This window comes from Dipodomys merriami, unplaced genomic scaffold (assembly GCF_024711535.1).
Source record: "Dipodomys merriami isolate MVZ:Mamm:240054 unplaced genomic scaffold, mDipMer1.0.p SCAF_28, whole genome shotgun sequence".
Taxonomy (NCBI): Eukaryota; Metazoa; Chordata; class Mammalia; order Rodentia; family Heteromyidae; genus Dipodomys; species Dipodomys merriami.
The window spans coordinates 3,546,071-3,559,561 of record NW_027204270.1 but is presented as its reverse complement, the minus strand read 5'-3'; the positions used below and the strand labels follow the sequence as shown (position 1 = coordinate 3,559,561).

The window sequence follows — 13,491 nt, the reverse complement described above, 5'->3', positions numbered from 1 at the left end:
CTGCTCTCTTGTTCTGCTCTGAAATAGGTAGGGGGTGAGCCCTCCTATTAGTGCCCACCTCTTTCCCACTGCAGCCCTGTTTCCATGAGGTATGCCCACACGGCTGCTCTTGCCAGACAGCACAATCTGCTGGAGTGTCTTCCCTCTGTCCTCCTGCTCCCCCTTGGCTCCCCCTGGGCCCTGGGTTCTGGGCCATGCCTGCCTGCTACTCCTGGCTGCTCTTGCACTCTGGGATTTGGCAGCATCTGCTCTGTCCAGCTCCCCCACAGAGTCACGTTGTCCATCCTTCCTGACCCTGTTCCCTGTGCAGTTCTGTAGCCCATCTCTGTTGGATAGGAAGGAGTGGATGAGTCCTGTTGGTCATCCTGGCTATATCTGTGGAGCTGAGGTTGTCATGGGTGGGGCATCTTGGAGCATTGCCAAGGGAGGAAGTGCCTCTGTGCCAGGGAGTGGTTGGTGCCCGGAGCAAATGGCTGGTATAGTTCTGAATGCATACTGCTCTAGTCTGGCTGAGCTCCCTGTCCAGGGCACATGATGATACTCTAGAGACTGGCCTTTCCTGTCTGAGCACAGAGCATAGTTTCTCTGTTGGCTGTCTCCCATGTCAGGAATGTTCCAGGTCTCTTCTTACCGAGAAGAGGAAGATGGGGTCTGAGTTGCCACATGTCTTGTCCAAGTCCTGGGCTAGCAAGGAGCAAAACCTCCAAGGGAGCTTCAGGACCAACAGGCCAAGCGGCTATCCGCCCTGGGCCCTCTGGCCACGCCTCCCTGGCTGGGTTGGGCAAGGTGGGTCCCTAAGGCAGGCCCATGGCTGCTGTCCACGGTGCTGAAGCTCACAGAGTCCTCTCTCCCATTGTAACCTTGCTGAGCCAGGCCTGGGACGGAGTGTACTTTTTCAGGTCTCTTGAAAACCTGAGCTGAACTCAGACACACTTGGGGGGAATAAATGTCCCCAACTTACTCTCACCTCTTCCAGTGACCCTGGCTGAGCCTGGGAGCTTCGGCCTTAGGACCCACATGTCACCAGCCCTGGGAGTGGGATGTTTACGCTGTCCAGATTCAGGCAGCTGCCCCTGGGGCCTGGGGTGGCTAAGTCAGAGTTCCGGGAACTACGTAGGATCTAGAAATGCCAGGAGGTTCTGCTTCTGCCAGTGCTGGCGCCACTGATATGCTGATTACTGGATGGAGAGACTTCAGGGTAGGAAGCCTGGCGGGCGAGAGCAAGCAGGGCCTCCAGGAGAGTGGGCCCCTGCGCGGGGAGCATCTGGATCTGAGGGAAAGCTTCCGTCACCTTGTGCATCCTCGTGAGATGAGCCTGTGTGGAGGTGCTCTCCTCGGAAAAGGCAGCCATGAGCTCTTCATGGCATGGCTGGAAAGGGCAGAGCTCGGCTGGGGCTCCCTGGGATTCTCCCGGCAGACCTGCTGTGCCTCGTCTCCTCCTTCTGTCTCCATCCCCTCCTGTCTCCCCCTCTCCCACCGCTGTTTCCTGAGCTCATTTTTCATCTCCACTTCTCCTCCTATGCCTCTCTCTGCTCACCTTGAAAACCTTTCATAGCAATCAGTAGGGTGACAAGCCTTGGTAACTGTGGCAACAATGCCAGCCCCTCCCCACAGACCAGGCTGGAGTGGGCTGAGGGGGCTCTGCTTGTCTCCGAAGGGCAGTAGCCTTCAGGTGGCATTGCTTGGGCGACAGACACCCTTATCTCCATATAAATGGGCCATTTTCTGCCTGTACAGACAGGAAACTAAATCAAGGAAGCCAGGCTTAAGAGTGGCCTAAATTACCTTATCTCCTGTGGCTGGTGGGGAAAAAGTGGGCTAGGAAGTGGTAGCCTCCAAGCTGGCCCTCAGGTAAAAGTGGCACAAGCGCTCTGCAGTGGTTACAGGTTTCCCTGCGCTGTCCCTCAGCTTCTTTTTTTCAAGGCTAGGGCTCTACCACTTGAGCTACAGCACCACTTTTGGCTTTTCCTAAGTGGTTTATTAGAGATAAAGGTCTCAAAGACTTTTCTGCCTGGGCTGGTTTTGAACCACAATACTCAGATCTCAGCCTCCTCGAGTAGCAAGGATTACAAGTGTGAACCATCAGTGCCCAGCAAGCCACTTCTGGGTTGTTGGTGATTGGTGATAAGGGTCTCATGGGCTTTCCTGCTGGCTGGCTTTGAAGTTCACGCTGAGTAGCTTAGATTCCGGGTGGAGTCACGGGCACCCAGCTGCAGCTGTTTTTGTTTTTTTATTTTTTCGGTCATGGGGCTTAAACTCAGGGCCTGGGTGCTGTCCCTCAGTTCTTCAGCTCAAGGCAAGTGCTCTACCACTTGAGCCACAGCACCACTTCTGGCCTTTTTCTGCTTATGTGGTGCTGAGGAATCGAACCCAGGACCTCAAGCATGCAAGGCAAGCACTCTACCACTGAGCCACCTTCCCAGCTGTTTTGACACTGGTCACCACATCCTCTTCCATGAGTACCTGGGTCCCAGTGTCACTGTGGAACACTAGTTACAGTCCCAAACAGTTGACAGATGGGGCTGAGCTTAGCTTCTGGGACGTCCAAGCAGGCTGCTTGTCTGGGGGGAGGGGAGGAGTTTGGTTATACAGGAGGCTTACATCACCCGCATTCACTGTTACCTCACCTGCATTTGCCCTCAGAGGATGAGATGTCTGACTGGTGCTGGCTCAGGCAGGCTGGGTCCTTCTGGCTGGGCCTGGGGTGAGCCGTGGGCTGTAGTTGAAGGATGGTTATTGGCCCCAGGTGTGGGCTCACCCACCTGGCCATATTGCAGCCCAGGCCCTGGTTCTGTTGGAGCATGTGGGGCCCTCACCGTACCCCCTTTCTCTTTTTCAGGGGAGCAATGATGAGCTATCAGAAAATGAGGAGGATCTGGAAGAGAAGTCAGAGAGTGAAGGTAGTGACTACTCCCCGAATAAGAAGAGGAAGAAGAAACTGAAGGAGAAGAAGGAGAGAAAAGCCAAACGCAAGAAGAAGGATGAAGATGAGGATGATAATGATGATGGATGCTTAAAGGTAACCACCAGGGCCAGGCTGGAGGGCCGCAGCTTTTGCCAGCCACACTCCAGCTCTCTGACCTCTAATCCATGGTCCTTTCCAAACAGTTGGGCTCATGGGCCCTGAGTATGTGTGTGTCCATGTGCGCACGTGGATGGTAGACACTGTTTCATAGTGTAGCCACGAGTCTGGGAGACATATTTGAAGTAATGATGGCTGAAACTGAGGTATCTGTGCATCTCTTTGATGGGTTGGCTTCTCTGGGAAGTAGCTTGAACACCTGAGCGTGCTGCTTGCTGTTTCTGAAGTGATTGATAGTTTAAGCTCAAGTTTGGTGTTAGGGACCTCTTGCTTGGAGTCATTTAGGAAAATAAAGCAACAAATGGAATCTTTGCCATGAGCCGCAGCAGGATAGCCCTGCTTCCTGTGGCAGAGGTCCTCAGTGCATGGTCTGCTCTGTCTGAGTGGGCATTCCCACCAAACCCAGAACAGAGCAGCTGTTGGAGGTGAGCCTGGTTGTGTCCTGGAGCCCACAAACACGGGAACCAAGTGAAACGAACCAAGGCTCTAGCGGACCTGACGTTATCAGGTGCACTTTGCAGCCATAGCACCAGGGGTGTAAAGATGAACGCTCCATAAATATTGGCAGAGTTGCTGGCAGGTGAGGCAGCACGCTGAGCATGAATGACTAAAGTCCCGGTGCCTGCTGGGGTGCCCTGACACCCAGAGTGATCCCATTAGTTGGTGGGTGGATTGTGAGTCGTCTGGGACTGGTAATAGCTGAGGGGCTGATGGTTCTGAGAGACTAGCTTTGGAGAGTGGTTCAGAGTTATATGTGATACCATCAGTCACCTGCTGCTGCGTGTGGGGCCCCGTGCCTTCGGGAATGGCTGGGTATGTCCACGGGGGCAAGCCAGCCGTGGGAGGGCAGCCCACACAGGAGCATGTCCAACCTGTCACAGAGCCAACTTCCCAAGCAGGCCTGGTTGAGTGCCAGGGGACCCTTAGAGTCCCAGGAGACTATTATGTGTATCACCTCTCTCTAGTGCCTGAGAAATGAGGCAAGAAGTGTCTGCCTTGTGGGGCCCAGTAGTGTCATCCATTCTGTACATCTTGGGGTTTGAGTAGGGCATTTTCTTTTCTTTTTCTTTTTTTGTTGGTCATGGGGCTTGAACTCTGGGCCTGGGCGCTGTCCCTCAGCTCTTCAGCTCAAGGCAAGCACTCTACCACTTGAGCCACAGTACCACTTCCAGTTTTCGGAGTGGGTTATTGGAGATGAGTCTCTCATGGCTGGCTTTGAACCTGGGTCCTCAGATCTTAGCTTCCTGAGTAGCTAGGATGACAGGCGTGAGCCACCGACGCCTGGCTCAGGTCCCCCCTTCTGACTGCACCGCTGCTCCCCTCTCTCCACAGGAGCCCAAGTCCTCAGGGCAGCTCATGGCAGAGTGGGGCCTGGACAACGTAGACTACCTGTTCTCCGAGGAGGACTACCACACGCTGACCAACTACAAGGCCTTTAGCCAGTTCCTCCGGTGGGCAGGGGCGCAGCCTGCCATGGCTGGGCATCTGTGGGGAATGGTGCTTCCAAGGGAGGCATCAGACCAGGGGTGGGGCACAGAGGCAGAGCCTGGTTCCCTGGGTGAGCCAGGGCTGATAGGCCAACTACTAACCTCTCCTCTCAGTGGGGGAGAGGGGGGCAGGCCCTCCATTTTGACAGATGGTTGGGCTTTCCCTAGCTGGGCCCACCCTGGGTCTCTGGGGTCTTTTTCTTTTCTCTCTGTTTCCCCTCTCTTTTGTGCTGGGACTGGAGTCTGAACTCTGGGCCTGGGTGATGTCCCTTAATTTTACTTTTGCTCGAGGCTGGCTCTCTACCACCACTTGAGCCACAGCTTTGCTTCTGGCTCTTTTTGGGTGGTTAATTGGAGAGAGGAGTTTCATGGACTTTCCTGCTTGGACTGGCTTTGAGGCTCAGTCCTCAGATCTCAGGCTTCTGGGTAGCTAGAATTATAGACATGAACCATTGGTGCCTGGCTTCTTGTGTCTTTTTCTTTTTTTGTTGGTTGTGGGGTTTGAACTCTGGGCCTGGGCGCTGTCCCTCAGTTCAGCTCAAGGCTAGTGCTCTACCACTTGAACCCCACAGTGCCACTTGCGGTTTTCTGGTGGTTAATTGGAGATGAGTTTCACAGAACCCCTCTGAATACTATTTTTACAATAAAAAGCCTATTAAAAAAAAAAGGTAAAAAAAAAAAGTTTCACGGACTTTCCTGCCCAGGCTGGCTTTGAACTACAATCCTCAGGTCTCAGCCTCCTGAGTAGTCAGGATTACAGGCATGAGCCACCAGCTCCTGGCTTCTTGTGTCTTTTTCTTGATGAAAGGGCAGGTTGCAGGCCTTCTCTGGCCTACAACAAATTGTAAAAGCACCCGTTGTGAAGAGGGAACAGGAAATATTTGGGGATACATTCTTGTTTCAGCTTTGTCCTTTGCCAGCCTTTGTCCCTTTTCTACCTAGTTTTTTTCATACTTTTTTTTTATTGTAAAAATACTGTACAGAGGGGTTACAGTTACATGAGCAAGGTAATGAGGACATTTCCTATCGAGCATTGTTGCCTCCTCCTTTGTTTTTCCTCTACCAACCCTTCCCTCCCACCTCCATAACTACCTCCCCCCCTTCTACCTAGTTTCTAACCAAGAATGTGGGGCTGGTGTCACATGCAGGTATAAGGAGGGGTGGGCCCTGCCCTTTGCCCTCTGCCCTCTGCCCTGTCCTCCCATCATCCTCTCATCTCTTCCTTTTCAGGCCACTCATAGCCAAGAAGAACCCAAAGATCCCTATGTCCAAAATGATGACTGTCCTGGGTGCCAAATGGCGGGAATTCAGTGCCAACAACCCTTTTAAGGGTAGTTCTGCGGCGGCGGCGGCAGCGGCGGTGGCTGCAGCTGTGGAGACGGTCACCATTGCCCCTCCTCTGGCCATCAGCCCCCAGCAGGTGCCCCAGCCCATGCCCATCCGCAAGGCCAAGACCAAAGAGGGCAAGGGTAAGGCTGCTGGTGGGTGGGTAGTGAGACCTGCCTGACAGAGGCCCCCTGGGGCCTAGGGGGCAGCCCCAGACAAACCTGGGCGGCCAGGGGCATCCATAGTGTTTATTGAGAATCTAGTGCTTTGTGTCATCTTGGGCTGACTTAACCTTCCTCAGCAGTAACTGGGTGCTGTAGCTTCTGGCTTGCCTGCCTTCTGGGTCATGTGGCTTTACCTTTACTCCCTCTGTAACTTGGCATGGAGGGGGAGGGAGGGAGAAGAGGGAGGAAGGGGCTGCAGTATGGAACTGCTCCAGCCCTGGGCTTCGAGCTTGGGCAGACCAAGGTTAGCCCATTGGCCCCTCTCATCCCCTTCATATGACAGCTTTCTCAGGTATGCAGGGCAGCACAAGTGTCCAGTTCTTGCCTCCTCCAGCTGCAGAAAGCACAGTGGGAGCAGGAAGTGGAGGGTCAGGAGGGAGGTCGGAGTCTAGTATGGCTCAGTGATAAGGCAGGTGGATGGAGAGAGGAGGGTGGGAGAAACGGGGCTTGAAGAGCCTGGATATGGAGCCACCTGGGCAGAGGTTCTGGTCTGGGATGTGAGTGGCATTGATCCCGCTAGAGCTGTCCCTGGTGGAGCCACCAGCTGCTTAGCCGTCCTGTGGGCCCTGACCTTTATTTATTTAGTACTACTGGGGATTGAACCCAGGGCACTGCTCTTGCTAGATAGGAGGTCAGTCACTTAAGTTATACACTAGCCCTTGGCACTTTTGTTGTTGTTGTTGGTTATGGGGCTTGAACTCTGGGCCTGGGCGCTGTCCCTCAGCTCTTCAGCTTGAGGCGAGCACTCTACCACTTGAGCCACAGTGCCACTTCTGGTGTTCTAGTGGTTTATTGGAGATAAGAGTCTCACAGGCGTTCCTGCCCGGGTGGGCTTTGAACCGAGATCCTCAGATCTCAGCCTCCTGAGTAGCTAGGATTACAGGTGTGAGCCACCAAGGCCTGGCTAGCCCTTGTGCTTTCATTTTTTTTTTTTTGTCGGTAGTGTGGCCTGAACTCTGGGTGCTGTCCCTCAGCTCTTCAGCTCAAGGCTAGCGCTCTACCACTTGAGCCACAGCTCCACTTCCAGCTTTTTCTGCTTATGTGGTGCTGAGGAATTGAACCCAGGGCCTCATGCATGCAAGGCACGCACTCTACCACTGAGCCACCTTCCCAGTCCCCGCTTTTAATTAATTAATTAATTTTTTTGTGTGTCGTTTGTGGGGCTTGAACTCTGGGCCTGGGCACTGTCAGCTCTTCAGCTCAAGGCCAGGGCACTGCTCTTGCTAGATAGGAGGTCAATCACTTAAGCTATACACTAGCCCTTGCACTTTTGTTGTTGTTGTTGTTGTTGGTTATGGGGCTTGAACTCTGGGCCTGGGTGCTGTCCCTCAGCTCTTCAGCTCGAGGCGAGCACTCTACTACTTGAGCCACAGTGCCATTTCCGGTTTTCTGGTGGTTTATTGGAGATTAGGGTCTCATGGTCTTTCCTGCCTGGGCTGGCTTTGAACCAAGTTCCTCAGATCTCAGCTTCCTGAGTAGCTAGGATTACAGACGTGAGCCACTGGTGCCTGGCCCACTTTTAATTTTTGATGTAGGGTATCGCTGACTTTTTTCTAGCTGGCCTTGAACTTGGTGATCTTCTTGCTTCTACCTCTTGAGTTGGGTTTTACTGAGGCCTGGAGACCCTGTATTTCAGCCCCAAGGAGCTTTGGTTTCTGAGACAGTGCTGTGCCCTGTAGCCCTGTGATGTGTGTCTGTACCCTGCTGTCCTGTGTCCTGGTCACCCGGAGCTCCAGGGGGCCTTGGCTTGTTTCCCACCTGTGCAGGCCCCTCACTTGATATTTTTCCTGGACTCCAGCTGCTGAGCTATTGATTTCCTAAGCTGCCTATTCAGAGCTTGAAAAATGGAAATAGATTTTCTGTGGTGTTGCCCCAGGGTACAGCTGAGTCCTGAGAGCCGTGGCCCTATGTGCACTGTGGCTGGGGAAGGCCTGGGAGAGGCGACTTTGGTAGAGCATGACTCCTACCCCCTTCTTGGGGAGGATATTACTCCCCAGGTGGCTAATGGTACCGTGGCCAGCGGCATATACAGAGCATCAAACCTGCAGGCCTTTCCTGGGGTGACTGGCAGAGTGAAGTGGGGGTTGTAATGCTTGTGCTGCTTAGACCTGGGAGGCTGGCAGCCAGGGAAGGGGTTCCAGGATATCCCAGGGTGATCCTCTGGGGGTCTAGGCATGGATCATGGTGGGTATGTGTTCCGTGGCCCTGCTGGTGTAGAGATTAGGAGGTTCTTTGGGGGGAAGGGGATTCCTTTCTGAGGGGGTAAGAGCTGATTCCAGTACAGCTGGCCATACTGGCATTTATGGTCCATGTCTGTGGTATTCCAGTGGCTGTAGTAGAAGGACGTAGGTCGGTCTCTAGCTTTCCTTTGTCACAAGGATGCACCTCTCCCACCCTGGTATATAGCAGGCCGGGGGGAGTGGGCAGTTGGTGGCAGTGTTGGTCACTGAAGCCCTTATCACAATGTCCAGGCCCTGGAGTAAGGAAGAAGATCAAAGGCTCCAAAGATGGGAAGAAGAAGGGGAAGGGGAAAAAAGTGGCTGGGCTCAAGTTCCGCTTTGGAGGGATCAGCAACAAGAGGAAGAAAGGCTCCTCGGTGAGCGTGCGTGTGCATGTGCGTACATGTGTGTCTGCGTGTGTGTACACATGAGAAGGGCTGTGATAATCATGGCGTGCGGGCCCTTGGTTCATTCTGCAAAACCAGCGGGAGCCACTCCCCCTTCTCCATTCTATGGAGGCCTCACTGTCCCCTTCTATCTGGTAAGGGGTACAGACTGGATTCTTTTAGGGGCTTCCTTAGCTTGGGCTGTGGGTGGGCGGACCCAGCTCAGTCCTGGTGTCTGTGGTCCACAGCAGTGGGTCCCTCCAGGGAGCAGGTAGGTCAGCTGAGAGGCTTTGGAAGGGTGATGCCCAGGGAGGTGGCATGGGCCAGGCCAGTTGGAGCCCTGACCACTCTCCCTGATTCCATGATCCCAGTTCCAAGCCTAAGCCCTGGGACCTCCCTTCTCTGTGTGGGGGCAGCTCCTGCTTCATCCCATTGGGAAGCCCTTTTCCCTAGCCCTGGAGTGGGTCAGAGGAGAAAGCTAGTGGAAGCTGTGGGCAGATGCTCTTAACATGGAGTTACATCCTCAGTTCCTCCCGGAGGCAGGGGCCAGGTCTCAAGGCTGGCTGTCTGGAGCAGGGGGTGGAGCAGAAGGGGTGGCCAATCAGACCTGGCAGTCTAGCTCACCTGAGAAGATGTTTGTTATCTCCTACTGTGCAAGCCTTGGTCTTGGCCAAGGCAGGCTGCTCTTCAGGTGCAGCCTGGCTGGCAGGCAGGCTCCCCGGGAGGGAGGCCACCATGAGCCAGGCCGATGGGACAGACCAGACCTGGAACCATGCTGTGCCATGGGTCCAGTCAGAGAGATCTGGGAGACTCACTGGTAGAGGGCTCCTTAGGGCTTCCCTGTACAGCATGCATAGGAGTTAGGAAGAGTGGAAGGACAGAACCTGGGGGTATGTTGGAGTGGAAATGTGGGAGAGTCGGAGGGTTGAGAACCAGGCTTGGAGTGTGGAGGGACACTGCGCTGGCTATGGCTGCCTCAGGGTGGGTGGTATCTCCGGAGCTCACCCCATGGGGTCTGGAGGTATTGCTGTATCCCAGGGGCTGTACTACCCAGGGCTCACCCTGGCTCACACAGGCCTCCCTTCCCCGCAGAGTGAGGAGGATGAGCGGGAGGAGTCCGATTTGGACAGTGCCAGCATCCACAGCTCGTCAGTGCGCTCTGAGTGCTCTGCAGCCCTGGGCAAGAAGAGCAAGAGAAGGCGCAAGAAGAAGAGGAGTAGGCCTCCTGTGGTCCTCCTGTGGTCCTGTGGGAGGGTCTTGGGGCCTTTGCTGTGGGTGGGGTAGAGTCCTCCCCTCCCCGGGAAGCAGGGGAAGGTCATCTCCAAGCCTCAGCCTCTTCTAGCCTTGGCTGGGCAGTTGATCTGTGCCTTCATCTCTGTGGGGGGCGGGGGGGGGGAGGGTGCATCCTGCTCTGGGCGTGGGAATTAGGAATCCGAGGCATTAGCAAAGTAGGTACTGGAAAAGCATTTTTTAAGCTCATTCACCATCCACCCATTGAGTCTCCAAGCCCAATCCTATCCTCTCCTGCTTTCCCTCCTTTCCTATTTACCCATTTGTCTAAACTTTCTGTCCATCCGTCTGTTCCTCCACTCTCACCTTTCCCCACTTTCATTCCTTTTATATATCCTCTATCCTCATTCTTGCTACCTTAGGCATTCTCCAGCATTTGTTCAACCCATTGGTCCATCCATCCACCCATTCATCCACTACCCACTCATCCAACCATCCATCCATCCATCCGTCTGTCCATTTGTGTCCATTTGTCAATCATTGACTCACCTATCCATCCAACCATCAATCTACCTACTAATACACCCACTAATTTATCCATCCATCCACATACCCATTAATCTACCAGCTCATTCTTCCAACAATCTATCTACTAACTCCTCCATCCAGCCACCCACTCATCCATCCATCCACCCACCCATCCATCCATCCATCCATCCATCCATTTGTCACTCAATCATTGACCCACCTATCTACTCATTAATCTACCTACCAATATACCCACTAATCTATCCACCCATCCATCTCCCCATTAATCTACCAGCTCACCCTTCCATTCATCTATCCCCACTAACTCATTCATCCATCCATCCATCCATCTCTCCATCTACCCACTCATACATATCCATCTATGTACCCATCCATCCATCCACCCACCAACTAACCCACCCATTCATCCATCTACCCATCAATCTACCCACCCATTATTCAGTCAGCTGTCCCTCACCCACCCATTCCACCCATCCATCTGTTTAAGTACGTGCCATTTGCCTATCTGGCCTGAGATGGTGGTGTTTGTGCATTGATTTCCTTCCATCAATGCCTCTCTCCTCACTGTAGTTGATGATGGTGATGGCTACGAGACGGACCACCAGGATTACTGTGAGGTGTGCCAGCAGGGAGGGGAGATCATCCTGTGTGACACCTGCCCAAGGGCCTACCACCTGGTCTGCCTTGATCCAGAGCTGGAGAAGGCTCCGGAGGGCAAGTGGAGCTGCCCTCACTGTGTAAGTGTTGGTGGAGGTCTTGGGCTGAAAGAGAGTGTACTGGTGCCTAGTCCCCAGCCGTGCACCATCACCCGGAGGCAGGTGTCCTGGGGAGGGTGAGTCCAGTCCTCGGGAGGGGACCCAGCCTTGGGGCCTCCATCCAGACTTCCCATTGCAGGAGAAGGAGGGGATCCAGTGGGAGCCAAAGGACGACGATGAGGAGGAGGAGGAGGGCGGCTGTGAGGAGGAGGAAGATGACCACATGGAGTTCTGCCGTGTCTGCAAGGATGGCGGCGAGCTGCTCTGCTGCGACGCCTGCCCCTCCTCCTACCACCTGCACTGCCTCAACCCGCCGCTGCCGGAGATCCCAAATGGTGAATGGCTCTGCCCGCGCTGTACTGTGAGTGTTACACCTGCCCCAACCCGTCCAGGCCCCGTCCAGGGAACACGTGCCCCGCCCCCTGGCCTTGGGACTGCGCCTAGCGCTGTACCCATCAAAGGTTTTTGTAGCACCTGCTGGCAAGGCTACGCCCACTGCTCACAAACACCCCGCCCCCTGGCTACTGGAGCACCCTACCCCACAAAGCCTCTAGAGGCACCTGCTGGCCCAGGCCACGCCCACTCCCAGCCCACCCTGAAAAAAGTGCTCACTTCGCTCAAGGCCCCACCTACCTCATTCTGCTTCTAAATTAATATCCACATCGTTGTTGGTTTTTACTCTGCACCAAGGGCCTCCCACACATGGCATTCTTTTAGTTCACCTGCCAAGCTTTTTGTTCATTCCTATTTTCATTTAAAAAATTTTGGGGAGGGTGCTGCATCTTCTCTGCCAGTGAGTTATATCTCCAGTCCTGTTACTCCCATTTTTCAGAGGATAAAACAGGTTTAGGGAAGTGGTGTGCTGCCTACAACCACATAGCAGCAGAACCGGCTACCTGGGACCACCTTGCACTAGCTCCTGTCCTAAGGCTCAGTAGTGAGAGATCAGGAGCCCGTCCCCCTAGAACCTTAGAACCTCTGTTTCCTTGGGGAGAGAGGAGTGTTCCCCAACACTCCCACCCCTTGGTCCCAGTCCTTGTAGGCATGTGGAAGGCCCATGCTCTGAGTGATCCCTCTCACCCACTGGTGATCCCCCCTCCCCAGGTCTGGGCTGTGCAGAACTAGCCCTCGGACACCCACGTACATGTGCACTTGTGTCTTGTGGTGTGCCTGTGTCTGGGTGTGCGTGCATGTTTGGGTCTGTGTAGGGGTCTGGGGAGGCCCTCTTCATAGGCACAACTTTCTTTGTTCTCCTAAAGCCCCCTGAGGTGGGGGGGAAAAAACCTCTTGGGTTCCTCCCTGTAGAGTGGGACCTTCCTTGTCAGTGGAAGAAACATTTCTTGCCTCTCCCTGCTCTGTCTGTGGACCTTTGCTCTTACCTAGACTGGAGCAGGGTTGGCTCTGGGGTTTGTGGTGGCCACTATACCTCCAGAGAGCTTTCATGTGTGATTTGGTGCCAACAGTCCTGAGAAGTACTGCCGAACAGGTACAGGCAGTGTGTACACAGGCAGGGGGCAGGCAGTGGCAGAGCGGGGGCCTGTCTTACATCCCGGCAGAGCTTACTTCCTCAGTCTCTCATCTCTGCCCCAGTCCATCCAGGACATGAAAGCCCCTCCACCAGGGCTGCTCTGAGCCATCCCCAGGGTAGCATGTGTGGTGCACAAGAGGTGGTGTGTACCTGCTGCACTTCTCTGCCAGCTAGCAGCCCTATGGGGGCCAGCATTCACTGGGGCCCTGGGTGTGTTCTGGGCAGAGGGGAGACCTGTCCTCCTGCCCTGGCCAACTTGGAGACCCCCCACCCCCAGTGCCTGCCTCCTGCATGCATACCACTTGTGGCTAGGGCATGGGGCCGTGGTCACTGGGTGCTGTTCTGACTGGGGAGCCTGTGTCCTGCTGTCCTAGCAGCTTCAGGGTGAGGTCCTGTGGCTAAGCCCTGAACTTGGGGGGGACCCTCCTTCCTCCACAGTGTCCCCCACTGAAGGGCAAAGTCCAGCGGATCCTCCACTGGCGGTGGACAGAGCCCCCAGCCCCTTTCATTGTGGGGCTACCAGGACCAGATGTGGAGTCGGAGATGCCCCCACCCAAACCCCTGGAGGGTATCCCAGAGAGAGAGTTCTTTGTCAAGTGGGCTGGACTCTCCTACTGGCACTGCTCCTGGGTGAAGGAGCTGCAGGTGAGGCTCCTGGGTTAGAGGGAAGGACACGGTTGGGAGTTGTGGAGAGGGAGGGTTGTC

General features: G+C 54.7%; 1 protein-coding gene across 5 annotated transcripts in view; it reads left to right on the top strand.

Annotated features, from left to right (window-relative positions):
* The window catches only part of Chd5 (chromodomain helicase DNA binding protein 5), a 54,477-nt gene that overhangs the window by 14,756 nt on the left and 26,230 nt on the right, over positions 1 to 13,491 (top strand). For all 5 annotated transcript variants that reach the window (XM_070037189.1, XM_070037190.1, XM_070037191.1 and 2 more), the window contains exons 3-10: positions 2,840 to 3,019; positions 4,415 to 4,533; positions 5,800 to 6,038; positions 8,591 to 8,715; positions 9,817 to 9,940; positions 11,074 to 11,240; positions 11,398 to 11,619; positions 13,225 to 13,431. In XM_070037189.1, the coding sequence (XP_069893290.1) occupies positions 2,840 to 3,019; positions 4,415 to 4,533; positions 5,800 to 6,038; positions 8,591 to 8,715; positions 9,817 to 9,940; positions 11,074 to 11,240; positions 11,398 to 11,619; positions 13,225 to 13,431 (1,383 nt within the window). The remainder of the gene's footprint in view (positions 1 to 2,839; positions 3,020 to 4,414; positions 4,534 to 5,799; positions 6,039 to 8,590; positions 8,716 to 9,816; positions 9,941 to 11,073; positions 11,241 to 11,397; positions 11,620 to 13,224; positions 13,432 to 13,491) is intronic.